The sequence below is a fragment of the Talpa occidentalis genome, unplaced genomic scaffold, assembly GCF_014898055.3.
Source record: "Talpa occidentalis isolate TD23 unplaced genomic scaffold, MPIMG_talOcc4v2.1 talOcc4.7, whole genome shotgun sequence".
Classification (NCBI taxonomy): domain Eukaryota; kingdom Metazoa; phylum Chordata; class Mammalia; order Eulipotyphla; family Talpidae; genus Talpa; species Talpa occidentalis.
In genome coordinates this window covers 121,122,815-121,150,611 of record NW_023605083.1, presented here as the reverse complement: position 1 = coordinate 121,150,611, position 27,797 = coordinate 121,122,815, and the positions used below count along the sequence as shown (strand labels likewise).

General features: G+C 51.5%; 1 protein-coding gene and 1 non-coding gene across 5 annotated transcripts; one reads left to right on the top strand and one right to left on the bottom strand.

Moving 5' to 3' along the window:
- Nucleotides 1–17,032: 17,032 nt before the first annotated feature.
- ARL4D (ADP ribosylation factor like GTPase 4D) lies at nucleotides 17,033–27,701 on the bottom strand. Of its 4 annotated transcripts, XM_037491579.2 has the most exons (5): nucleotides 27,682–27,701; nucleotides 27,240–27,350; nucleotides 27,027–27,101; nucleotides 22,902–23,088; nucleotides 17,033–18,298 (listed from the first exon to the last, which is right to left on the bottom strand). In XM_037491579.2, exon 5 carries the CDS (start codon nucleotides 18,210–18,212, stop codon nucleotides 17,610–17,612), a length of 603 nt encoding a protein of 200 aa, XP_037347476.1. In that variant the 5' UTR covers nucleotides 18,213–18,298; nucleotides 22,902–23,088; nucleotides 27,027–27,101; nucleotides 27,240–27,350; nucleotides 27,682–27,701; the 3' UTR covers nucleotides 17,033–17,609. The 4 variants fall into 4 exon arrangements, with proteins under 4 accessions (XP_037347476.1, XP_037347475.1, XP_037347477.1 ...); XM_037491578.2 differs by lacking the exons at nucleotides 22,902–23,088; nucleotides 27,682–27,701 and having other exon boundaries at nucleotides 27,240–27,554; XM_037491580.2 differs by lacking the exons at nucleotides 22,902–23,088; nucleotides 27,027–27,101; nucleotides 27,240–27,350; nucleotides 27,682–27,701 and adding an exon at nucleotides 18,805–18,875.
- LOC119233212 (U2 spliceosomal RNA) lies at nucleotides 25,917–26,107 on the top strand. The gene has a single exon (XR_005122357.1). It is a non-coding gene; the product is annotated as a U2 spliceosomal RNA (small nuclear RNA).
- Nucleotides 27,702–27,797: the final 96 nt, after the last annotated feature.

Here is a 27,797-nt window from a genome sequence, read left to right as displayed (position 1 = left end):
AGAAAAGGCAGGTAAATTGCAGTACTACTAATTATGAAAACATCAGAGAGTGGCAGAGTTCTCAGAAGAGACTGACAAGGAAGGGAAGGGAATGGAAGTTGCTGCTCTTTTCCCCCAGGAGCGTTTTTGAATTCTGGGCAGGGCTACAGAGTGATGATCTAGGATTATTGGTAAAATGCCATTTTTATATGAGCAAACTGAGGCCTAGAAAGGTTAGGAGATTTGCTTGGTCGCTCAAACCAGAAGCCACAGAAATGAATGCAGACACAGGCTTTTGGCTCCAGAGGCCACACCTTCCACCTCCCTGCTATCTGCCTCTCCGATCATGTCTCACAAGGTTTTTGGAGAATCAAATGAGAGAAAGTATATGAGAGGACTTTATAAACTGTAACACACTGTGCACATTTTGATCTAATGACACAACTTGCCAAGATCTGCTGAGACAATGACTGTGGTAGAAATTTCACCTCTTGTGTCCTGTTCGCCTAGATCTGGGGTTCCCTAAAATATTTCTGATGTGAGTGAGGGGGTTTGGGAGAAGTGCAAAATAATAGGTTTGGCTCCCTCCTTCCTGGTGGCTCAGATGTGCCTCAGAGACAGATCCTGGAACACTATTTCACTCTTCAGTCATGTCTGTATCCTATAGGAAGACAAATCCCATGGGCAGGGTGACAAAAGCACCCTGAAGGCCTCCATTGACCAAGAGTTTGGGAGAGCCACCAGCAGCCAGGGACAAGGGCTGGGGCCTGGGGGAGCCAGGACTTCCCTTCAGACAGAACAGATGGTTGCTGCTTGATGAAAGCAGCTACAGTCCTCACAGAACCCCACACTCATCCACACCCATGTGTGTGAAACAGCCTCCTGCCTCAAAGAGGGTTTTCTCAGACTTAGAGAAGGGTGTTCAGCAGTTCCTGGCTGACTGCATTAGGGCATAAATGGGAAAGATAAAAACCAGATCACACTTGCAAGGTACTTTACAGTTTACAAAGCATTGTCACACACACCAATGCGTACAATCCTCCTGAAAGAATAGTGAATCAGTGTCACCAGTGTCCCAGTTATAGAAATGAGAAAATTGAAGCTCAGAGTAGTGTCAATTTTTCTCTTTTTTTAAGATTTATTTTTATTTATTTATGCATATAAGAATGGGGGTGCAGGCCAGAGGTATGGGGTGGGACATGAGAGAATTCACCAGAGACAGAGTGGGGAGCAGAACAGGCAGATTGAAATACACTGCTGAGGGGAGCAGCGGGTGAGATAGAAGAGGTCTGCTACACTATGTGGGTCAGCTCCTTGGCCAGGGATTGAACTCATGCCATCGAACTCAACTCATGCCATCCAACTCATCCTGCGGTGGCTGGTGATGGTTTGATAGCACTGAGACTTTAGCCCCTGCACTACCAGGGAGGCCCCCGTAGTGTCAGTTTTTCAAGGTCTCACCTCTGCTCCAAAGGCATTTACTGAATGAATGAATCTGGCGAGCCAGGATCTGAAGTCATGTCATGTTCTCCAAATTCACTGTGCTTTCTGCCACATGTGATGCTATTCACTTTATGAAGAGTTCAACAGCATCTTCAAGGAGTTGAAGTGGGAGGCAGTTATGAGAATAACGGTGTACAAAAATGTCTGCTAGAGCGCCAATGTCACCTTTTAGCTGATGCCTTTCCATGGCCAGAGTGACTGCTCTCCATGCCCTCACACTCACAGCCACCCCAGGCCACAGAGGCTACTGTGTTGTAACATATCTATTTGCAGGTTTCATCTTCCTTTAGCCTATGCACCCCAAGAGCACTGTGAATTATTCATCTTTGTGCCCCCAGCATTGGGCATCATCCAGTGAATGAATGAATGAATGAATGAGGTATGTGGCAGGTTCTTTTGTCTTATGTTCTCCAAAATAAGGAAATATCAGTACCCTAACCTCCAGGCTTCTGCCCAGTGATTTGGTAATAAGGGAATGTACAAGACTAGTTCAGAAAATCCATAATAATCTCTCTCTCCCCCACCTATATTTAGGGGTCTAAATATCAAATATCAACAGGGCAGTCTCAGCTCCCAGAGAGCAAAAGGGAACAAGTGCACCCTAGCTGCTCCATCTCAGGCAGCCCCAAAGAGCTAAATTTTTCTTCCTCAAAAGGCCCCAACAGCAATGCTTCCACCCACATTTGGGCTCTCCACACCCCCCTTTTCCACCTCCCTGCAGACAGCGCGATGCTGCCACCCTCCCACCCAACCCTCTGCTATCAGATCCCTGAACACCCAAAAAGGAAAAACAATCTATGCTGAGCAAAGACAGAGCCAGGGAGGAAGGGAAGGGCTGCTCGCCGCCAGCTGACATTCTGCAGACTGAGCTGCCTGTGCGTATGCCAAGGGTGTGGCCATCAGGAAAATCTGAGAGACAGGAAGGGGGGAGAGAGAAAATGCTGATTTCTATAGCACATCCAGAGTCCTACCTTAAACTGTACAGAATTGGCCTCCCTAAGAGGGAAGATGAGATCAGGCCCATACATGATAGAGAACTGCTGGAGTTCATGCATTCACTTGACAAACATTATAGGGCATACTGTGTGCCAGGCAACACAGTCAGTACAAGGAATGCAGACGTGAAAGGCAGCATACCCGTCCCAGGAAATCTCAGAGGGGGAGAGACAGATAAACAGGCTATTGTGCTACAGTGTAATGAGAGGTAAGGAAGAGACAAACTTTGGACACAATGAGAGGTCAGAGGAAGGGTACCTCACCCAGACTTAGGAGGGAAGGGGTAGTCAGAGGGTCTGCCTGGAGGAGGGGATCCCCAATATCCTAAGTGGTAAAGAATTAAGAGGAAAGAAATCAGTGAAAAGGGAAGGAGAGGCATTTCAAGGCAGTAGGAACAGCCTGGGCAAAGGCATGGGACTGACAGAACCCCCAGCAAGCACATGATTTGGTGCAGCCAAACAAAGAAGTAGCAGAGTGGTCAAGGCATGAAAGCCTTTGTCGCAGAGGTCGAGTTTGGATGTCACTTTAAAGACTTTTAGGCTCTCATCAAAAGGCATCAGTGGAAGAGGTGACAGATCAGATTTGCAAGTTGGAAAAATGAGTCTGGCAATCATTGAACAGATGGCAGGGTGCAAGTCAGGAGAGTAGGAGGCCACAAAGGAAGCCAGGGCAGTAACCCAGTGAGAAATGGTAAAGACCCAAATTTAGGGCAGGTCCCATGGGAAGGAAGAGAAAGGCAAAGATCTTCGAGGCATTTCATAAACAGATTACTGGATGTGGTGCCCAGCGTGGGTCTATGCAGCAGGGAGAAGAGGATGATGCCCAGATTCTGACTTGGGTGTTGAGATGTGAATGCCCTGAATACAGTTGGGGAATCTAGGCAGAGAAGCAAATGTAGATGGGGAAAGACGAGTTCAGCAGGTTCAACCTGGGCTTTCTTGAGCTGAAGATAACTGTAGACTTCCAGGGGGAGATATCCAACAGGGGGTTAGCGGTAAGGTATGGGTCTCAAGAAATCTATACTGGAGTCAAACACTTGGAGTCAGCTGCTGTGGGTCAAAGCATGGCTATGGATGAGATCGCCCAAATAATATGCACTTCTGAGAGTGTGTAAGCTCCATCTTCCCGCCTCCAGGCATGATGGACTGAGATAATTAAGTGAAAGTACTTGGCCTGACACATGGGTCAGACTAGATGCTCAATAAATTACAGCTGAATGAATAGTAGGTCAAGAAAGAATCATGAATAATCATTTAGTGTTCTATTTTGCTTCCCAGCACAATCAGCACTATTCCCCCTTTCAAAACTTTCTATTCTATTGTCTCTTGATCCTGATAATTGGGAAGTCCTTGTAAGGGGTGCCTTGAATTCCTCCTATCAGCATTCCAGCCTTTCTAGTCCTCCAATCCTGATCCTTTTGCTCACTATGCTCACCAACAGCACAGCTCGCTCCCTCTCACTGCCTCCTACATGCTCCCTTGTCTGATATTTTTAAACTGTTTTATTTTCAGACAGTATTCGTCACTGCCATCAGCTGCCTATTTGAGGTATTTTCACCAAATATTATATCTATGTAGTTAAACCATAACTTTTCATAGAGAAAAGTAATGGCGCAAATAATCCCAAAATGATCAACTTAAATGACTTCTAATTGGTTTGGGAAGCTTCTTTGGTCCTTGCATCTGAATATAGGTGTGTTACATATTCTAATAATCAGATTCAAGCAAAATGTCCTTATTAGTGGGGAATTGGCATAAGAGGAAGTTGTTTAGAAACTGCCCTTTTGTTGCATCCCAAGACCTTCAAAATACACCCAGCTTTCTATCCATCTATCTTTCCATCTTCCAGTTCATCCATTTTTCCATCCATCCATCCATCCTCCAAACTCATCCATCTGTCCACCTACCTGCAATCATCTATCTAAACATGCCTTTTGAATGCCTACTTTTTTTTTTTTTTAAAGATTTATTTTTATTTATTTATACAAGCACTGGGTACAGTCAGAAGCGCGGGAGGGTGAGAGAATTCACCAGAGCCAGAGCGGGGAACAGAGCAGGCAGAAGGACCTAAGTACACTGCTGAGGGGAGCAGCGGGCGGCAGGAGAGGTCTGCGCGCCATGTGGGACCCTCCTCTGGTGGCCGGGGAGCAGCCGGGGATCGAACTGGCGCTGCAGAGACCGCGGGCAGCTTCGCAACCCAGCGCTCAACCTCTGCGCCACCGGGGAGGCCCTTGAATGCCTACTCTTTGCCAGACACTGCACTAGGTGCTCAAGGATATGAAAATAAATGAGACATGGAATCAAGAATCTTCTAGTCCAAATGGAGAGAAAGACTAAAGATTAAAAACAGCTCTATCTAATAAGTGCCCTAAAAGAAGAATTGGAGGAAAGAACATAACCTTTTCTGTGTGTTTTGGGTTTTTCTACAAGTTCATAAGAAAGGGCCTTGGGCCTCCATGGTGGCGCAAGGAGTTAAGTCTCAGCACTTCCAAGTGATCTCCAGCCACTGCAATATGAGTTCAATGCCTGGCCAGGAAGCTAACCAAAATGGCACAGCAGACCTCTCCTGTCTCATCCGCTGCTCCCCTCAGCAGGGTATTTCAGTAGATCTGACTGTTCTGCTCCCCTCTCTGTCTCTGGTGAATCTTCTCACCAATCCCCACAGCTCTAGCCTGTACCTCAGCTCTCGTATGCATAAATAAATAAATATTTTTAAATAAATAAAATAAGAAAGAGCCTTGAAGGAGGAGAGAGAGACAGAGCTGGACCGTTTTTACCTCTCACAGGGATCCAGGGCAGAAACACAGAATTATCCCCATATATATATACATATATATATATATGTGTGTGTGTATATATATATATACTGTATATATATATACAGTCTACTCTTGGACACAGGAATCAATCTACAGTACTTCAAACCAAGTCAACTCTCTTGGCCTCAATATCTTCATAAAAAAATCAAGGAGGCTATATCAATGTTAGGTTATAACTATGTTCCATTGAATGTAGGGCAACTAACTGCTCCGACTTGCCTGAATTTGAGGGATTTCTCAGAGCACAGGACTTGTGATGCTAAAACCAGACAAACCAGGAAAAGTTGACCACCCTAACTGAAACTTCCAGATACCATAGCAAAGACCAGGAACAGGAAGTAAGGGAGGTAGTACTCAAGGAGGAGGAGAGTTTAGGGGACCTCCCCAGTGGCACAGGGGTTAAAGTCTCAGCACTATCACCAGCCACTGCAGCATGAGTTGAGTTGAGTTCAATTGCATGAGTTCTATACCAGCCTGGGAGCTAACCCACATGACACAGCAGACAACAGTGTATTTCAGTAGATCCACCTGTTCTTCTTCCCTCTCTGTCTCTGTTGAATCCGCTCACTTCCACACCTCTGGCCTACACCCTAGTTCTTGTATGCATACATAAATCTAAAAAAAAAAAAATTTTTTTTTTAAAAGGAGGAGGACGGTTTGGGGGGCTCAGAGGTCCTACTTCCACTTTAACTGGATCAGATGAGACTTACTGGATACACTGAGTTTCTATGTTGGATTTCATTTGAAGAAACATTCTGTTGTCTTTTGAAAGGGGCAGGGGGAAAATTTTGTTTATTGGTGTTTGTATTCCCATTGCTTTTTTTTTTTAATAATTGTTATAGCCTTTTTTTTTGTTTTCAATAGAGGCATGTTTGGGCCTCCCCGGTGGCGCAGCGGTTGAGCGCTGGGTTGCGAAGCTGCCTGCGGCCTCTGCAGCGCCAGTTCGATCCCCGGCTGCTCCCCGGCCACCGGAGGAGGGTCCCACATGGCGCGCAGACCTCTCCTGCCGCCCGCTGCTCCCCTCAGCAGTGTACTTCGGCCCTTCTGCCTGCTCTGCTCCCCGCTCTGGCTCTGGTGAATTCTCTCACCCTCCCGCGCTTCTGACTGTACCCAGTGCATGTATAAACAAAACAAACAAATAAATAAATAAAACATGCCTCTATAAAAAAAAAAAAAAATAGAGGCATGTTTGTTTTTATTTATTTATTTGTTTGTTTGTCCCGTCTACAGAAGCACTGGGTACAGTCAGAAGCACGGGAGGGTGAGAGAATTCACCAGAGCCAGAGCAGGGAGCAGAGCAGGCAGAAGGACCGAAGTACACTGCCGAGGGGAGCAGTGGGCGGCAGGGGAGGTCCGCGTGCCACGTGGGACCCTCCTGTGGTGGCCGGGGAGCAGCCAGGGATCGAACCGGCGCCACAGAGGCCGCGGGCAGCCTTGCAACCCAGCGCCCAACCGCTGCGCCACGCCCAACCGCTGCGCCACGGGGAGGCCCCCCATTGCTTTTTTAAAAAGAGTTTGAAAGCCATTGAACCAAATGATCTCTAGAGTCCCTCCAGTCTCTTGAAATTAAAAGTATATGTCTAGAAGGAGCTGATTTTTTTATCATCCCGCCCCATATTGTTTTCCTTTGTCTAGTGAGATGGAGAGGAGATTATAAGAGAAATAAATATTTTGGCTCAAAAATCTTCCTTCCCGGGCCTCCCTGGTGGTGCAAGCACACACAGCACTGTGAAGCAATCCACAGCCTCTGCAGCATGAGTTTGATTCCCGGCCGGCCAAGAAGCTACCCACATGGCGCAGCAGACCTCTCCTGACTCACCCGCTGCTCCCTTCAGCAGTGTATTTCAGTCAGTCTGCCTGTTCTGTTCCCCACTCTGTCTCTGGTGAATCCTCTCACCCCCCACACCTCTGGTCTGTACCCAATTCTTGTATGCATAAATAAATAAATATTTTTAAAAAGTCTTCCTTCCCATAGGACTCTTAGAAGCTCTAAAATAAAGGAGAAAAATACTAAACTAAATTAAATGTGGTTGAATTTTTAAATCCTTTGCATCCCAGATCAGCCTGCAGGAAGATGTTCATTTTTATACTTTTCTCCTTCTCTAAGGCACTGCCATATAATTCTGAAATTATATCTCTGGAGGTAAGTTGGGAGGGGGGGACAATTAGCTGGCCTATAGAAATCCCTCTAGTTTCAGGGGCAGAAAACTGAGAGGGACCAGGAGAAGCAATTGAAAACAACACCCCACCAGCTCCCCCTCCCATCCCCATCCCTCTGGCAGCTCTAATTGAGGCCTGTCACAGGGAGAGAAGCCAGCTGCAAATTGCATTCATCAACGATCATCAACGAATTACAGCAATTACAGCCCCAGCCCCAGCCTAATGGGGGTGACATGTCCAGTCAGGCAGTCCCTTCCTCTGATTCAGAGATGCCAATTGCTTTCGGCTGCCAGGTCACTGTCCCTGGTCCAGAACTTAACTTGACCATACCTTCAAATGATACATCAGGGAGGGAGGGTGCTCCCCCTTCTCTGTCCAGGGTCTGCTCTCCACAGTGACTGAAGTTCACCCAGCAATCAGGCCCCTTGGTGCCTCTTGTTCCTTAAGTTGACATCCCTCCAGATTTGATCCTGGGGAGAACTGATTTGCTGATAGTTCAAGGGGCAGTTAAGAACGTTCTCTTGGTTGACACTGGGCCAGTTCAACTCCTCCAACCTTCCTGGTCACCCAGACAACACAGGGCCAGGGTTAGGGTGAGGTTCAGATGAAACCTGTGGAGGTGTAGTGGAAGTGTCACCTCCCAGAAGGAGAGGTATGTGCCACCCACACCTGTCCACAGCGGCTTCCTCACCCCCCTGGAGGGCAGCTCTGACTGCAACTACATGAGGATGTGCGTTCCTGCGTGCTTTGCGGGGTGGGGGCAGGGGAGGAAGAAGAGGGAGAAGGTAAAAGGGACAGGGAGAAGAGACCATGGAAAGTCCCCATGGAGGAGACAGGAAGACACGGAGGGCCCTCTCTTTGTGATTTTGGGTGTGAGAGAGTAGCCGAAGGCCCTCAGCTTGCTCTTTTTCTCTCTCTGGCTTTTTTTACCATAGAATTCTGGCACCCCTACAAACAGGGCTGTGCCAGAGAAAGCAATGTTCAGAGGCCAGTCCACCCAGCCCCCAGCCTTTGGGTGGAAAACAATCATCTTTTCCTCTCCTCCAGTCCCTGTTTGAATTTGGGAGGGCGCAGGGAAAGGAGGGGTCTTTTCTGTTCTGAGGTTTCTAAGGAAACAGCCCAGATCCCACCCTTCCCTTCCAGAGAGCATATCCTGTGTGTTAAAGTGGGAGTCGGGCCTCAAGAATCTCCCGTACTGTCCTTTCTCCTTGTGGGGGTGTTGGGAGTCCATCCAGTAATGGGAGAACACATGAGAAGGGGTTTGGGTCAGAGTCCCCAAACAGGAAAGCTTCTGCTTAGGGCAGCAGCAGGGCTCAGCTGGCCCTTTGGCAAGAGAAGGGGTCAGCCAGAATGCCTCGGTATGCAGCCCCAGCTCCCTGGAGACTCTGAAAGACACTCGGTATTTTATCCTGAGTTTCAGATAAACCTCCAGAAGAGATAGGGCAGGATCAAAGGCAGGGCCAAAGGCTGGAGAAGGGAACTGATGGAGGGAGAAACAAGGAGGGACCGGCAGGTGAGGGCTGAGGCGGAGAGTGAGAGTGGAAGAGGAGTGATTGCCAAATGAGGCCAGCAGTCAGGCCTGGTGACTGCCCAGGTAGCTGCTCTTCTCCGCTCTGCTCTGCCCTGAGTGGATGCCCGAGATGCCCCACCCGCCTGGGTCTCTGCACTGGCTGTGCTGGCTCCAGTGGCTGCTGGCTGCCCTTTCTCTGGAGACTTGAGCAACCAGCATCCAATTAGCTGATGGGGGAAGGGGAGAAATAAAAGAGCAACCTCCCTACCTCGGGGGCAATCCTTTCCCACCCAGAGCTTCCCCACAGGCTCAACCCCAAACTCTACTCCTGCGTAAGAACTCCCTTGCTCAGTCCCTCCCCTGCACCATCGGCTTCCCTCCCTCCCCCTTCTGAGACCTCGCCCTCAACAAATCACGTACCCCTCAAATCACTGTCACAAGCTCTGCTCTGCGGAAACCCAAGCTAAGAATGCTCTCTGGGTACAGACTACTCCTAGCTTCTCTGCCTAGGATATATGTCAGTGCAAAATATTGTGATGTTATGTGTGGTCGATTGAAAATAAAATATGAATCATTTAATTAATGCTTTGGCTGGGAATTAAGTGGGTGAGGGTTTTATTGTCAGACTGTCCTCCCTACCCTTTACACACAGGTGTTAACACAATCCCCGAGGCTCACCCAAGTACATCCTATATATAGGCCACCAGTTTATGTTTGTGCAAACTCAGGGGCACATAATCCAGTTTGTGAATTACCCAGCCCCCCACCTGGTGTGTCCCTCTCAGGATCTCTCTGAGCCCTCTCAGCTCTAGGACCTTTAGGGTTGGGGGTGCGAGTGTCAGGCAGAAAAAAGCAACAGGAGAGGCCAAGATGATGAGGCCTCAGCCTATCAACCTTGTTGCTACTCTCCACAGTGTGATGAAAGGTCAGCAAGTATTGTGTAAAATTGTGTTAGGAACTTTCTGTGGATTCCAGGTAACTGGGCTCATCATCAGATAGAATTAAAGAGTTGTTTACAGAGTGAAAACACCCCGGTGGAGCTAGGAGAACCACTTGCTAAGTAACCAGGTTTGGATAATTGAGAATCAGTCTGATAAGACATTTCAGGGTAACTCAAGATACACAACGATTTCTCCTGTCCTGAGAATTTCCCAGGAAGGAGAGTGAATATCTTTTCAGGCTGTACCTTTCAGGTACAGCCCTGCCCAATCCTTCCTGTAATCTACCTCCTTCCAGACAGCTTCAGTTTGGTCTTCTGATTGCCAAAGAGAGGAAGAAAGGTGGATCTGCCATTCTTTTACTCATGATGCTCCTTTCCCCAAATATCTGGACCTGCAATGTCAATAGAAATGGAATGTGATTATAATCGTAGAATTTCTAGTCACCAACTTTTTAAAGATAAAAAGAAGCAGGTGAGATTAATTTTAATGAAGAATTTTATTTAACTCAATATATGGAAAAATTATTTCAACATATAATCTATAGTAAAAGGATTGAGATATTTTACATTCTTTTTTCTAAGTCAGCTGTGTAGTTCACACAGCATATCTGGGTTCACTGCATTTCCATGCTTAGTCACCATGGGGGGCTGATGACTGCCATATTGGACAGTAAGTGCCTACATCTGGGGCTTCCCTTCTGGGATACCCATTCATACCTGGCTCCTCTGAGGTAGGAGACAGAATGGGAATCCAGACACATCTTAAGTTTAACTATTTTCAGTGACCTTGGGAGGAGTTGGGTGAGGGAAATGGTGTAGGGAGCTCCCCAGGTCAAGTAATTAATTACTGGGAAGGGAGGAACGAAACTATGTCCATTAAATCTCAGACTCAGGTCTTTCCTCCCAAGCAGTAGGTAGGGTCAGAAAGCACTCCCAAACCTCCTTGTCAATCAAAATAATTATAATAATTTGCGTTCCAAATTGGTTTCTTTTCCTCACCTCCTCTGGGAAGACTTCCCAGATAAACTCTCCAACTTTATTCAATAGCTTTTTTCCCTAGTGCTGTCAGTATTTACAGACTAACACCACTTCTTCTCTGATGTGACACCCTGAACCTCCACCCTTGAGTGGATACCCCATGTTCCACAGGTAATGAGCACCTACATACACCCATCACTGTCCTAGGGATACAGGTTGAACAAAGTGTAAGATGGCTGTTCTTCTAGAAATAATAGCCTGGAAATGAAAGCAGACAGTAAACAAACTTCAAAGCAAAACAAACAAGGGGCCTCCCTGGTGGCACAAGGGGTTAGGTCTCAGCACTATCAAGCTCTCAGCAAGCCACTGCAGCAAAAGTTCAATCCCCAGCCAGGGAGCTGACCCACATGGCCTAGCCGACCTTTCCTGTCTGGCCCACTGCTCCCCTCAGCAGTGTATTTCAGTCAATCTTGTACTGAGAACCATAGAAAGTGAACCAGAAAGGATCTGATATTGTCTACTCAACACCTTCACTTTACAAAAGGGTAAACAGACCAAGAGACAGGGTCAATATCACAGAAATTGGTGGCAGAGCCAGATATTGCCTTGTGAGTTCCTTTTTTTTTTTTAAGATTTATTTATTTATGCATACAAGAAATGGGGTACAGGCCAGAGGTGCAGAGGGGTAAGAGGATCCACCAGAGACAGAGTGGGGAACAGAAAAGACAGACTGACAGAAATACACTACTGAAGGGAGCAGTGGGTGAGACAGGAGAGGTCTGCTGCTGCCGGGGATCAAACTCATGCTGCAGAGGCTGCAGATAGCTTCACAGTGATGTGCTTAACCCCTTGCGCCACCAGGGAGGTCCGTGAGTTCTTTTCTGAGGTGCCGCCTGGTCAGACAGTGACTCTGGTCCTCCCCCATCGAACAGGGAGAGCTACAGAGACTGAGTGATTCTGCCTTCTCTCTCCCTAAGGATAAGAGTCAGCATCTGGAATGGAAAGCAATGGATAATCTTGTAAAAACAAACACAATCAAAAGCATGAAACCTCACTTGCAATCTTGAAAACCCAGCTGTCAGCCCTACCCTCCTTCAACAAACATTTCACTAGATTTCATAGGAGGGGGTGGGAGCATAGCGCGGGTGGGAGAGGATGAAGAGATAAGCTCTCCTGCCTCCCTACCTCCCCACTCCCCACAAACCCCTCCATTTAGAAGGGGCAGAGACCGAGGATTAGCCCAGGGGCCTGATTGAACTCAAAACGGGGAGATGGAGCCCAGAAAGGCCGAAGTATCAAATACTTCAGGCTTCTGCTCCCTGTTCATGAGTGATAGCAGTTGGTGGGGGTCCCCACTAGAGGAGTGGGGGTCATTTTGGAGGAGGGCCAGGGCCTGGGCTGCCCTCCCCCAGGCTCAAGGTCTGTTCTCCGAGCTGCCTTTAGAACATGTACTGCTAGTCTTGCCTCCCTCTCTGAGCCAAGTCCTAGGGATTTATTTCAGGAACTGTTTCGCCCACTCTGCCTGACGTCTGTGAGAAACTGGGTGTTTAGGGAGTCCTCGCCATCTGCCCACCTCTGCCATCAGTCAGGCAGCCCCAGTGAGGCTCGATTCCCAGTTCTGGAAAGTCAGCCCTAGCTCACTCACCGCACCTGCAAATCCTCTGCCAACTTGCTATTGATTTTGTTTCTTGCCTCTCCAAAAGGAAGGGCGTTAATAATGTCTGCCCAACGCACTACACATTAGCTTGAAGTCTGGGGATGGCAGATGAGGAAGCTGGATTAAGTTTCCTTCCCCACCCAAGCCCTCTACATAAACACACACTTTGGCGGTATCTATGAAAACTTGAGATTACATATGCCCTTTGACACAACAATTACATTTCTAGGAATATCTTACAGGAGATCTCCCCCAAATGTACAAAGAAATAAGTGGAAGGAGGCCTCCCTGGTGGTGCAAGGGGTTAAGACACAGCACTATGACGCTATCCGCAGCCACTGCAGCACGAGTTCGGTCCCTGGCCAGGGAGCTACCCACATGGCGCAGCAGACCTCTCCTGTCTCCCCCGCTGCTCCCCTCAGCAGTGTATTTCAGTGGATCTGCCTGTTCTACTCCCCTTTCTGTCTCTGGTGAATTCTCTCACCCCCCACACCTCTGGCCTGCACTCCAGCTCTTGTATGCATAAATAAATAAATCTTTAAAAAAAGAAGAAAATAGTGGAAGGAGGTTCATTACTGTGGACATAATGTGGATTTAATGAAGGACTTAATTAGCAAGTGATGGCACACACATACAATGGAATCTCATGTAGTCATCAAAAAGAATGAGAAAAAAAATCCATATATCCTGACATTATTCATGCCCAAGACAGTAAATGAGAAAAGCAGAACTGTGCAACAATATGTCTTATAAAATGCCATGTGTTAAAGATACATACCTTTTTGGTACATGCAAAGCAAGAGCTATCTGGAAGCTGTATACAAAAAACATGCACATAAGACTTAACTAGTGCTAAAGTTTAGATTGGGGGTTCTCCATTTTCTAAGTTTCACAACAAAGATCGATTACTTTTGTAATCAGGCAGTGGAGTGAGGGAGTGTAAAAAAAATTATTTTTACAGGAAGGAAGAACAAATACCCTCCTCTGCCTTCACCAGGGGAGGAGGTCCCATAACATCCTCCCACAAATTCCACAGCCATAGTCCTGCAGATGGCCTCGGAAATCATGTCTGGTACAGACTGCCCACCCCTTACTGCCCAGCCCTGTGCTGGTGGGCCCCCCCTTAACTGCCATCACACCCACCCACATCGACTCACCAGCCTCCACTCAAAGAAGGCCTGTACTGGAGAACAGCCCGTCCTTTGCACTCCTGGCCCTGGGGAGGAATTCAGAACTCCCCAGGATGGAGGTGTCCGACTCAAGAAAGATTTGAAAGGACACATGGTCAGTGTAAAAGGAGGGTGGGGGCTTTTGCCCAGATTTGAGCCCAGAGCTCTGCTAGGCTTTGGAGTTAAAGCTCCCGTTCCTCAGGAAGGGGCCTGGGGGATGGAAATCCCATCCTCAGTCTCATCAAGGAGGAAAGGGAGGGGGTGGAGGACAGAGCTCTTAGATACTGGACTTGCTTCCCATCTCCTCTCTCCTCTTGCCTGCTGCCTGGAGTACAGAAAGCCAGCCTGGGAGGTGTGTACCACCAAGAAGCTGTGTGACCTTGGGCAGGTTGCTGCCCTCTCTGGGCCTCAGGGACATCTTTCCTTCTTCTCTGTGTTTTCTTTTCCTAGGTGTGTACAGCATAGGGGGCCTGGAGGAAGGTGAGGGGCCACGACCATCTTTGGCCTCGTGAGGAGGGACTCGGGACAGGGGACACCCCAGGAAGGTGCCCTCTATCTGGACTTTACAATCCAGTCTGTGCAGAGAGGAAGTGGCTGGTGGGGGAAGGGCAAGTCAGAAAGGAACCCCAACTGCACCCACTGGCTTCCTTCAACTTCACCTCACAGATATCCAGCCCCTGCCCACCACTCCTGCCCCCCAGAGAACCTCTGCTCACAGGAAGCCTCTCCTCAGCCTCCACCTCAGGATCTCAAAGAAAGTCTACTTAATAAAGAAGCTGAGACAAGGAAACTTATCACAACCTGCCTCTAATTCCAATCCCACCCCATTCTAAGCCAGTGGCTCAGAGCTCAACATGCAGAATCTTGGGTAGGACTGTAAAGTGAGGAGATCCTCCTACCCGAGCCAGCCCCAGCCTACCCCTCTCCACCAGGCTGACCCTCCCTCCCAGCTCTCCATCTGCTTGATGGACAAAGGCAGGAGTTCCAGATCCCCACCCCACCAGAATGTAGCTTTCTTTTTCTTTCTTTTTTTAAAGATTTATTTATTTATACATACAATAACTGGGGTACAGGCCAGAGGTGTGGAGGTGAGAGGATTCACCAGAGACAGACTGGGGAGCAGAACAGATGGACTGACTGAAATACACTGCTGGGGGAGCAGTGGGCAAGACAGGAGAGGTCTGCTGCGCCATGTGGGTCAGCTCCCTGGCTGGGGAGCAAACTCGTGCTGCAGTAGCTGCGGATAGCTTCATAGTGCTGCGTCTTAACCCCCTGAGCCATCGGGGAGGCCCCAGAATGTAGCTTTCTAAGAAAAAATTTCCCAGTGATCTTCTCTGCTCCCAACCCCATCAGAACAACTGGGTTCTCCATCTCAGTCTCACTTGCTGCCAGCACCCCTTTTCCTCGACCCCCACCAACTGGTCAGGGCATGGAGATGTGAGGAAGAGCTGGGACAATCACAGGTCTCTGTGGCTAGGCTTCCACCCAGGGCTGGAGGCTGGGGAGCAGAAGGTTCTAACATAATTGGGAGGGGAGGTGGATGACAGAACCAGAACTAGGAGCTGGCACTGTGGTGACCCCTCTGTTAAGAAGGGAGGAGCACCTCTGCACATATGTTTCCCCTAAATCCAGAGACTTCAGTCCCCCAGGGGACCTAAGATGGGGAAAGCATGTGCTTGGAGATTTTGAGACAGAAGAACAGAACCGGGGTGGAATAGGAAGATAGCTCTCCAGCAAGACAGAGGGGCTTTCTGGCCAGGCCCTCCCCGGCCCCAGGACTGAGATGAGTCACAGGCTGTGTTGAGGAGGGCCACGCACAAGCTTGTCCCCAGCAGAACCAGCCGAGCAGCTCTGTAAGGTAGGCCCCAGCACTGACGCATGCTTGGGCACCCTTCCGGATGGATGCACACCCACCCCTGTCCTGCCGGCCACAGGCAGGGGAGTGGGGGATGGGGAAGGCAGTAGCTAATCAGAATTGGCCCTGACTCAGCTGCAAAACTCAGCTTCTGGGGCCTCCCTGGTGGCGCAAGGGGTTAAGCACCACACTGTGGAGCAATCCACGGCCTCTGCAGAATAAGTTCGATCTCCAGCCAGCCAGGGAGCAACACACATAGCACAGCAGATCTCTCCTGACTCGCCGGCTGCTCCCCTCAGCAGTGTATTTCAGTCAGTCTGCCTGTTCTGTTCCCCACTCTGTCTCTGGTGAACCCTCTCAACCCATGCATCTCTGGCCTATACCCCAGCTCTTGTATGCATAAATAAATCAATCTTTAAAAAAATAACTCAGCTTCTGTTCCTCTAAGATGGGATTGCCAACACCTTCCCTCCTCCCCAGGTCCTTTTATCTGATTCTAGATCAGAGACTCTGAACTTGCTTTGGGGATTGTTTGCACAAAGGGTGGGGGTGGGACTTGGGGGGGCCTGGAGGGCTGGAAGGAATTGCCACTTGGTTTTTTACTCACTCCTGGGACTCAGAAAGAGGATCTGACTGTTCTGTGTTATCTCAGACACAGCTGGCCGTGGTGCTGGTGAGGAGGGGTCGTCTTAAAAGTCTGGGCAGGGGCCTCAGGCCCTACAATATTAGCATCTGATTCTTACTGTCACTGCTAACATGAGGAGGCCTTCATTCCCTCACCCTCTCCCGGAGCTCCGGTGGTGGGTGCCCAGCAGTCTTCACTCCCACCAGGCATAAGCAGCCATTACCACTGCCCCTTCTCCTGGAAAGAGCTGCTGTTCCCAGAGCTGGAAGACTCACAGCTTAGTCACAGGACCCGGCTGGCTCAATCCAGCCCAGGCCTCCTCGGCACCAGCCTCTGCCACTGCTGCCAGGGAGCTGCAGTCAGCAGGATTGAGCACACAAGGCGGCTTGCGGCCAGGGAGGCATTACTTTCCATTCTCGCCACATCCCCCAAGGCAAAAAAGAAAATCAGATCAACCTGAGTGCTGGGAAGAGGGGAAAGACAGGGCAGAATAGCTCGCTGAGGATTTACCTATATAAAACAAGGAGGTATCCCCAAAGCAAGGACTGAGGAGGGTTTAGACCAGCAAAATTTTAAGTGAAATCTGCAGGACCACATGATAAATGCCAAAGGATGAGGGGCAGGGTGTTAAGGAGAAAGGAGAAGCCCCTCCACCCCCCAAAGTACAGAGATCAAGCAATTGTTTGGAGGGAAGGCTTAACTCTTTCAGTAATCTCCACCAGCCATCCTATAAACTCATTTTCTAGAAGGGCACTTGCTTTGCAAATTCAGCTTCAAGATAAGCATACCCCATCCCCACCCAAACACAGAAATCCTGAACTTTCTGTGGAGTTAGGTAAGAAGGAAAATACCACACCAAGGTTAGAGCTACAGTATTATCAGTCTTTAATAACTTACAGGCAAATGCTAAAAAATAGTTAAAAATAATACAGAGGACACACAAGGCTTATAAAAAGAGTTCTGGATCTACAAATATGAAGTGGGTTCTTGGCACTTTCACAGACACAAAATAAAGACTATTGTGACTGGCATCCCTAGAAAAACAGCCACGGGGAGCCTCCCCAGTGGAGAGAGGGTAGGGCAGAGATAGAGCTCGTTCATCCCAAATTCATTCACCAAACAACTTTCCTTTGCCCCCAAATACATCCAATCAAAAAGTCAGAGAAGGAAAACAAGAAACAGGGTCGAGGTAGAGTCACAGTTTACATTTAAGCTCCACAGTCCTGCAGCCTTCACTTCTCCAGAGATTAAGGTGGGTTTTTGGAACCCCAATGTGGTTCCAAAACAGGACCCCCAGTATGTTGCTAGGTCCTTTATTGAGGTGGACAGGTTCTGCCCCAGGGGCTGAGTGAGGGCCACAGGCTCTGCCTGGCTGTCCAAGTCAGCAGACCCTTCAGGTAGGGAGGGGGCAGCCTCAAGTCACCGTCTCCTCTTGCTTGCTCTGGATGCCTTCTTCCGCTTAAGGATCATCTCGTACAGGCGCTCAAGGCCTGGCTGCAGGCCCAGCCCATCCACAGCACTGCAGCCCTGCACGTGGGTGAGCGTGGCAGCCGCCAGCTCACGGACTGCCAGCCTCTTCTCCACCTCGGCTGCACTCAGCGCCCCAGGCTGATCCTGCTTGTTGGCCAGCACCAGCACAGGCACACCCTGATTGTCCGAGGCCCTGCTGATTCGGTGGAGCTCCACCTTGGCCTCCTCCAGGCGCTCAGCCTCAGCAGCATCCACCACAAACACCAACCCATCTGTCCGGCGTGTGTAGGAGCGCCACAGTGGTCGCAGCTTCTCCTGCCCCCCAACATCCCACACTTGGAAAGTAATGCCACGGGACCCCCCCAGGGGCACCCGGATCTTCTCTGTGTTGAAGCCTTTGGTGGGGACACTCTGGACAAACTCCTTGAACTTGAGGCGGTAGAGGAGGGAGGTTTTTCCAGCTGAGTCCAGCCCAATGACCACAACATGCAGGGCCTGGAAGTGGGGCAAGAAGGAGGTGGTAGGCGCCATCTCGGTCAGGTGGTTCCCCATGGCAGGCTCCAGCTAAAGTCTTGGAGCTCAAAGAGATGCAGGAGGAGCCCTGAATTTGCAGGCTCTGGGGACCACAGCTGAGTTATCTGAAAGGCCATGAGAGGAAAAAAATAAACATATTTGCAACTTCTTGATCTTTCCCTAAAGCAATCACCCATACTCGCTTTTCAAAATTCCTTATTTTTTTAAGCAGCTGCAGGTGTAACAGAGTAGCCCCCAAACTCTGGGAGCCCTGACAGCTGCGATGAGACCTAGAGAAACCCCCAGGTGCCAGCCAGGACACTGAAGCTGGGAGTGAGGACTCCGCCCGGCAGACGGGTGGGCTTCCAGAGCCTCTTCTCCGAGCTTGTGGGGAGGGAGCAGAAGGCGCGACTCCTTTTCCCCAGGCGAGAATCCTCATCGGAAGGGGCAGGCCAGGCAGCACCCCCAAATTAAGAGTTAGACCAGAGGTGGAGGCCGCCCTCCACAGCGCCAGCGCTTGACAAGCCCCTGCTGACCCGGCCAGCGACACCCTCGGCCCGCCGACCTCCCCGCCGTCCTCCCATGGCGGACCCCAGCTCCGCAGGCCCCCCCGGGCCGCCTCAGCACTGACCTGCCCCTTTACCTTCCGTCAGCCGCGGTCTCCCCGCGCCGCGTGGAGCCAGCGAGGAGCCAGCGAGGAGCCGCCCGCGCCGCCCGAGCCGCTGCTGCGGGGCCGCGGCGGGACCGGCCTTAAAGCCCCGGCGTCTCCCGCGCCGGCCAATCAGCGGCCGCGCCGCGGCGGGGCGGGGCGTGGGGAGTAGCGCGCGGCCGTTTCCTTTGATCTTTTCTACCTTCTTCCAGTATTTGGAATTAAACTCGGGCTTCATCCCGGCCGGGGGTGCTTTGGGAAAACGCGCCGCCGCACGTGCCGGGCGGAGAGAGCAACGGCAGTAGCTTCAGGCCGGCCCCTCCCCCACGCCGCCCCCAAAGAGAGACGTGCTCCCCTCAGGCGCGCGCTCCCCGCCCCGGCTGCTGAGACGTGCAAGTCTTCGCCCTTTATCACTCTTAAGTCAGTGGTCAAACCTGTGTGGACCTGGAACCCCATAAAACGGCCTGAGCCCATAATTCCTGTTGATCCTCGCGGCAGCCATGAGGTGGGGGCGACAGCGCCTGCCTCCCGCGTGTGAGGAAAGCGCTCAAGGGCCCCACGATTTTCCTAAAGTCACAGGCAGCGAGAGGCTGAACAAGGGTCTGTCTGAATCCGGTGCCTGGGCCCTACCCCACTTAGCCCTCGGTCTTCCTCATCAGGGAAAACCACTGGGCTGAGGAGCCTCGGCAGAAGCCACTCAGTCCTTGGGCAGAGCCGTTGACCCCACAGGCGCCTCTTGTTCCAATAAAGACTGAACTGTGAGGAAGGGTTTATAATAGATAACGGGCATTTATTAACCTCGCTCCTAGCGATCGCCCTACGTGAGCTCGAGTGTGTGGAGCAGCAGAGGATGTGCGGGTTAACGGGCTTGGCCGCAGAGGGCGTGCATCCCAGCGAGGGAGATAAGACCAGCCTGCCCTGAGGAACGGTGACAGTGTAAGACAGCACATGCAATTGGGCTTTCGTTAGTTGTGAGCGAAGCACTTGTAGGACTTCAGAGAGAGAGAAAGTATCCACTGGAAGCTTCTGGGAGGGTTGTAAGCAGTGGGGTTGGTTAGGCAGGGGCCAGAACTGGGTGGCATCTCCCCAGCCTTTGCAGCTGACCTGATATCGCCTAAGCAACCCTGACAAGATGTCACTAAGGGGCAGTGTGACCAAAAGGATAACTGATCACCTGCAGGGAGGGACGTCAAATTGAAGGAGGGGCAGGGAATCAAGGGAGAATGGAATCGTAACTCTTGTATTTCCGTTTTTACACGGAGGCTGGATTCTTGCATTTATTGTGTAATCCAATGTCATCCTTTTTAAAGGCAGTAGATGGGGGGGACTGGAGAAAGGGGAGGAGAAGGCAGTGCCAGACTGGAGGGCCGGGCCCTTCCTGCCCCACAGCTTCCCATCCTTTTAGCACCAGCCTGCTTCGCCACTTCCTTCTTCCCCTCCCCCTTCCCTGCTATTAAATCAGTCTTCTGGTTTCCCCAGCAATGCAGGGAGCCTCTCCCAATCCCTGAAGAGATCAATACCTTAGAAAAAAAATTTTTTTACATCCCCATGTTGGGCGACAGCTGCTTGCAGCAAGCGCTAAAAGCACAGGGGTGAAGCTGAGCACAGTGAGTCAGAAGAGGAGAAGACAGGGCAGGCAAAGTCGTTGGGCACCACTTCCCCGCTGAGTAGCATGAAGACCACCAGCCTCCTTCGGTTCCAGGAACTTTACCGACTTTTCCTTGTACATACTTGTGCAGAGGCTACGGATAGCTTCACAGTGCTGGGCTTAATCCCTTCCACCACCAGGGAGGCCCCTAATTTTCCTTTTTTTTTCCAAAGATTTATTTATGCATACAAGAACTGGGGTACAGGCCAGAGGTGCAGGGGGGTGAGAGGATTCACCAGAGACAGAGTGGGGAGCAGAACAGGCAGATTGACTGAAATACACTGCTGAGGGGAGCAGCGGGCGAGACTGGAGAGGTCTGCTGCCCCATGTGGGTCACCTCCCTGGCCGGCTGCAGTGGCTGCAGATAGCTTCATGGTGCTGCATCTTAACCCCTTGCGCCACCAAGGAGGTCCCACTTTTCCTTTCTTAATGCACAACTCAACTGATGAAGTAAGGAAAGGAAAATGAAGCTGAAAGGTTAGGTATTTGTCCAAGGTCACCCAGGTAGAAGTTGGTCAAACCTGGCTTTGAACAAAGGTTACAATGGTTATGAAACTGAAACTCAGAAAGGGAGAATACAGAGACACTGATACAGATTGTCTTGGTGTTTCGTCCACAATCTATGAAACTTTGTCAACATTTCTTCTTGGCCTCACACCCAAGACGGAAATTGTCACTTGGCTATCTGATAAAGAGATGAAACTGGCAATCCCTCCCCACCCTTCACCATTCATGTTTGCCAGGGAAGGTGTTGATGAACAAATGGAAAGGAGGAGGTGGAGCAGGGGAGAGATGAAGGAAGGGGCCCAGCTAGTCATGTTAACACCTGGCTGTGGGCCTCCCCTAATCATGTCTCATGGAAATAGGAACCCCAGCAGCAGCCTCAGGAGCCTAGCTCTATTAAAGACCATTATTTCCTGGCAGCCCTTTCTCTCCACAAGATCACTGCCCAGGACCATGCTAGGAGATTTGCTGCAGAGAACCTGTGAGCAGTCATATGTTGAACAATCCTATGAGTGCCTGCTGGGTGCTAGGGCCATTCAAGGTTCAGAGCATGCATCCCTGAGTGGGGTGGGTAAGGGTCTGCATTTATGGAGTGTTGCATATAGAACACAGACACACTGGTCCCTAACTCATGGGGAGGATCAACAGGGATAATGGGCTTAGGCTGTTTTAAGGGGTTCCAGGTCCACACAGGTTTGAACACTGATTTAAGAATGATAAGGGGTGAAGACTTGTTAACATCTCCTGAGTAGACCTGGCAAAGAGTCTAGGGAGGATTTGGGAGGGACAGGCAATGAATAAGACCATTTCAGACAGTGAAACGTGCCATCAAGGAAAATGAAACAGGGAGGTATGCCGAAAAGTGACTGGGGGAAGGAAACTACTACAAGTTGGAGGGTTGATCAGAAAAGCACCTCCAGGGCCTCCCCGGTGGCGCAGCGGTTGAGCGCTGGGTTGCGAAGCTGCCCGTGGCCTCTGTGGCACCGGTTCAATCCCCGGCTGCTCCCCGGCCACCGGAGGAGGGTCCCACATGGCGCGCAGACCTCTCCTGCCGCCCGCTGCTCCCCTCAGCAGTGTACTTCGGTCCTTCTGCCTGCACTGCTCCCTGCTCTGGCTCTGGTGAATTCTCTCACCCTCCCGCGCTTCTGACTGTACCCAATGCATGTATAAACAAAACAAACAAACAAATAAATAAAAACATGCCTCTATTAAAAAAAAAAGGCACCTCCAATTGGTGACAGAGTCAAAGTTTAAGAGACAAGGAGTCAGGGGCCTCCCTGGTGGCACAGGATTAAAGACAGCACTGTCAAGCTATGGCCAACCAGGCAACATGAGCCCGATCCCCCGCCAGGGAGCTAACCCACATGGTGCAGCAGACCTCTCCTGTCTCACCTGCTGCTCCCCTCAGCAGTGTATTTCAGTAGATCTGCCTGTTCTGCTCCCCACTCTGTCTCTGGTGAATCCTCTCTCTCTCACACACACACACACTGCACCTCTGGCATACACCCCAGTTCTTTTTTTTTTTTTTTTAATACCTGTGGGAATGGCCCTTTTTTTGTTTTTTAAAGATTTATTTATTTATTTATACAAGCACTGGGTATAGTCAGAAGTGCAGGATGGTGAGAGAATTCACCAGAGTGGGGAACAGAACAGGCAGACTGACGAAATACACTGCTGAGGGGAGCAGCGAGTGTGGCAGGAGAGATCTGCGTGCCATGTGGGACCCTCGCTGATAGCCAAGGATCGAACCAGTGCTGCAGAGGCTGCTGGCAGCTTCGAAGCCCAGAGCTCAACCGCTGCGCCACCAGGGAAGGCCACTACATCCCAGTTCTTGTATGCATAAATAAATAAATCTTTTAACAAAACAGAAGAGAGAGACAAGGAGTGAGGTAAGCATTCCAGACAGGACAATGCAGCTGGGACTTACCTGCTTCCTCCTGTGGCTCCCTACCCAGATCAGATGCCAGCTGCTGTGTCATGGTTCTTCCTCAGAGCTGTCTCCCCCATTAGACTGAGCTCTGAGCCCAGGAGCTGGTTCTCCTCATGTGAAGTTCCTCAGTGCTCAGCACCATGCCTGACACACAGTAGGCATTCAGGTAATCTTGCATGAATTCCTGATTGCAGGATGGGATGATTAAATGAGCTTAGGTTGTTCCCTGGGTATGAGAACAAAACATCCACCCTGTCCTGGTGTCCTTGTGCCCTTGGGGGTTCTGTTGATACTTCCTGGATTGGCCAGGAATGCCTATAAAATCCTGCATTTCTAGACAAGGTCTGGGTAGTATTGAACACTTGGTCTTCACCAGGGAAAAGGGACCTCTTGGAGGAGAAAAACAGAGGTGGGGGGGGCTGATACTGGAGAACCCACTCACCCTCATCTACCCCCCACAAGGTCTAGTGGGCTAAAACCCTGGACTAAGAGTCTTGGTGAGGCTTGTCCCTCACTAGCCAACTGACTTGGAAAAGTTACTTCCTCTCTAGGAGCCTCATTTTCCTCAGCATGTAAATGAAGAAGGGCTTAGATGATTCCAGGCCCTCTCCCCCAGGACAGCTCATGCTCTAGAGTAGGGGAGGGATGGGATGGATAGAACTCACCTAGGAAGTGACTGAGGACAAACCTGTCTCCCAGCATCCTAACCTGTCTCACTGCACAAATACTGGGAGGAAAGATGCCTGCAGTGGCCAGGCTCAGCAGGGGAGTGATGTCACTGTGGGCTTGGGGAAAGCAAAGACACAGGGGTTTTTTTGTTTTTCAAATCCCAGCTTTGTTTCCTCAAGAACACAATGAAAAAAACACAACCGGCCTTTTAGCGTGTGTGTGTGTGTGTGTGTGTGTGTGTGTGTGTGTGTGTGTGTGTAAGGGCCCCTTGGGTAACTTTCTCTCCTTCCAAGGACCTTTTCAGTACAAACTGGGAAACCCAGTCCCAGGCCTCAATTGAGGGCTACAAGTGGTTCGATGCTGCCCCCTGGTGGAGACTTGTCACTGCCTGATTTCTAAAAAAAAAAGTGGAGGCTTAAGGTTGCTTTTTTTTTAACCTCCTTCTGGAGTCTTGTTTTCAGACAGGATCTTTCCTACACAGTTTGGCGCCGGGCATGGAAAATCTTTCCCTTCCAGTTTTTTTCTTGTGGCACTGAGATCAGATGTGAATGAACATTATCTGAGCTGATAATATAATTTCCATTTCAGTTCCCATGCTTTTACTAATGGCCTAACAATAGATGCATGCAAGGCTGAGGCAGGGGGAAGCTGCTGGGTGGGAAAGGTTATGAAGAGCTCAGTTGCCACCATATTGTGCTGTCTCCAGGGATAGGTCCATGTGGGGACAGATGTCCAGCATCCACTTACATAGGAGCCTGGCCCACAGGGGAGGACTTGGCTGAAGGAGGCTACTAGGGTTGTCAGTAAGAAACAGCCATAGGCGCCAGGGAAGGGTGATCATTCCAGGGACCCTCGTTCAGGGTAAGGAACCACCAAATAAGGAAGAGGCAGGGAGGTCAGGCTGGGAGCTAAGGCCTTTGCTCCTAAAGAAACACAAAAACTGCCCAGTATCCAAGACAGCGGGAGCATGCACTCACACTGGCCTTCGGGCTTCTTGAATTCCCAACCCCGCCACCAGATGTTTTGGGTTAATTGGAATGTCCTGTCTGAAGCTCAGTTTTCTTCTCTGCTCAACGGGCATCAAAATCCCTGACCCACTTTCCCCACAGGGTGGACGGAATAAGGATCCGCAGGTAGGAAAGCTGTGAATCAGCCAGGGCCTCAGAGTCCCCTTAATGCTGCGGGAGGAGGAAGAGCAAGAGCAAGAGCGCTCAGGAAGTGGGGAGCTCAGCCTCAGCGGCCTCAGCTGTCAAACAGGATACGAGCAACACCCTCTGTCTGGTGTTGCTGAAAGACCACAAAGGGAAGGCAGGCAGGGCGCTCAGTAAGTTGGGGAGCTCTCCAGTCTAGGGTATCGGTGGCCATCTGCCTGCGGTCCAGGGGCCTCCCTGGTGGCGCAAGGGGTTAAGACACAACCTATGGAACTGTCCGCAGCCACAGCAGCACGAGTGCAATTCCCGGGCAGCCAGGGAGCTACCCCCATGGCGCAGCAGACCTCTCCTGCCTCGCCCGCTGCTCCCCCCAGCAGTATATTTCAGTCAGTCCGCCTGTTCTGCTCCCCACTCTGTCTCTGGTGAATCCTCTCACCACGCGCTCCTCTGGCCTGCACCCCAGCTCTTGTATGCATAAATAAATCAGTCTTTAAGAAAAGAAAAGAAACCTGCTCTCCAGCACACACGCTGTCTCAGCCCGGGATGCCCGGCGCCTGCGGGGGGGCACTCGCCCGCCCGTGCCCAACTGCACCTCCGTGCGTCCTTCTCAGGAGGTCCTAACCCATCTTGGGTTTCCAGGCCTGACGCGCCACTGTCAGAAACACGGCGCAGCAGCCCCGACCTCTGCGGACAGGGATCCGGCTGCCTCTCGTCTCCCGGGGACCACCTCAGGGACGCCGCTTCGGGGCCCGATTATCCACCAGCCACCGCTCCCTCCGCCCACGGTCTCTGGGCGCGTGCGGGGTGCAACCACGTCAGAAGAAAAACACTTTTCAGCTCCAGCAGGAAGGGCGCCTCCTTTTCTCGCGTCCAGCCACTGCGGGGCCCGCTACCCCGGCTACTCGGGGGCGGGCGCGAGGCGGGGCCGCCGCGCCGTGGCCACGCCCCCGGGTGGGCGGGGCATGTAAATTTCAAGCGCGGTTCCGCCCGGGAGCGCCCGAGCCCCGCCGCCGCGGAGCCGGTTCCCTCTCGAAGGCGGGCGGTGGGGCGGGGGCGCGAGGCCTGGAGTCCAGGGGCTCCCGGGCGCGCCCGGGAAGCCGGGGCGGTGGGCGCCGGAGGGCGGCGCGACGGGTCACCGTGAGTTGAAGGTGGGCGAGACGAGGAGGGCGAGGAGGCGGGCCGGCTGGCAGGCATCGCTTCTCGGCCTTTTGGCTAAGATCAAGTGTAGTATCTGTTCTTATCAGTTTAATATCTGATACGTCCTCTATCCGAGGACAACATATTAAACGGATTTTTGGAGTTGGGAGATGGAATAGGAGCTTGCTCCGTCCACTCCGCGCATCGACCTGGTATTGCAGTACCTCCAGGAACGGTGCACCCCCTCGGGGAACAAGCGGGTGAAAAAATCAGAACTTAGTCTCAACACAAGCTGTTTTCCAGCTGCGTTTGGGGGGTTGGTCTCCCGAGGAGCGAGCTGCTGTGGCTGCTGCGAGTTCTCGCTCTCCTTAGATGGGAAAGCGCTTTCGTTTTCTTTCAGCGGGACGAAGGGCTAGTAGGGCGGGTTTACTCTCCACGTTGCCCGGCCGCGGTGCTAAAGTGGGGCAGCATTCAGGCCCCAGTCCTGCCTTGTTCTCACAGGCCTTAAGGTGGTCCACAGCACCCAACCTTCCTCCTTGCACACCCAAGTCTGCTCATGCACACGAGGTGCACGTGCAGCCTAAACACTCGAGGGAATCGAGGAACCGGAGGTCGCTGCTCAAAAGCTACGACCAGGGAACCGGCTTTTCGGAGGCGCAACTGGGGTCGGGGGCGGGGGTGATGAGACTGGCACCTTGCTTTTAGTGCTGAGTCAGGCGCACAGACACGCGGGGGCGGGGGGCGGGCAGGCCCTCGCTCCTAAGGAAACACAAAGGCCTGTGCCCAGGCTCCAGGCTGGTGGGCGCATTCCCAGCAACCTTGCTTGACGTGGGCGTTTTCATTTCAGAGTTCTCTGCCCAGCTCCCCATGTTGGCTCGCGACCCCGGAGGAGCAGGCAAGACGACCACCTTCAAACCGTGGTTCTCCAAAGTGGACAGGACATTAGAATCATCAAGAGGATCTGCTAGGACACAGGCTGCCGGGCTCCCCTCCCGGAACTTCTGAGTCAGTCCATGTCACAGGCGAGTGGAGCCCCAGGCGTTTGGTGCCTCTCACCGGCCTCCCCCGTCCCGCCCGGTGGCCATTTGGCTGGGAATCTCAGCTCTGGCCCTGGGCTGGACTCTCCTCGCAGGCAAGAAGAGAAGGCTGCGTGGTCCCTTCTTACCTGCCCAGGGCTGCACATCACGTCACAGGCAACTCATGTGTTCAGAGTGGGGGTGATGGCGGGGAGTCCAGAGACCTGAGGGCGCAGAATGCCAGGGTAACCACCTCCCCATCTGTCCAAGACTTTGCCGGTTTTAACACTCCAAGCCCCACATTCCAGGAAGCCCCTACTTGCAAGTCTCATCCCAGTGGGGTAACAACTGTCCCAGCTTACCTTGGAAGGGGAGGCTATGGTGGAGGGTTATCGGTGCGGTGCGGTGCGGTGCGGTGCGGTGCGGTGGATCCACCTGAAGCCGCATCGCCGTATCAGCACACATCCCTAAACCTGCAGTGTTGGAAACCAACATTACCGCAATGAAATAAGTAATTCCCATTAGAAAGAAAGAAGGGTCTGATTGTCCGGGCCTCAAAAACCAAGGTCCTGGAAGTGAAGAGCAACCACACAGTAGGGGGTGGGGGGAGGGTTGGGAAGGGAGAGGAAAACAGCTCAGGTCCGGTATGTTCTCTCGGCGTGCAAAGGGGCGCTCGACGCCCCACGCCCACCCCACCCCCGCCCCCCGTCCTCGACCCGCGGCCTCTCTCCTCTCCCAACTCCCTCTCCAGCCGCCGGAGTCCCCCGCCACCCCTGCAAGCACCCCTGCAAGCACCCCTCCTACCGCGAGCTCGGGGGCGGGCGCGAGGCGGGGCCGCCGCGCCGTGGCCACGCCCCTCGGGTGGGCGGGGCATGTAAATTTCAAGCGCGGTTCCGCCCGGGAGAGCCCGAGTCCCGCCG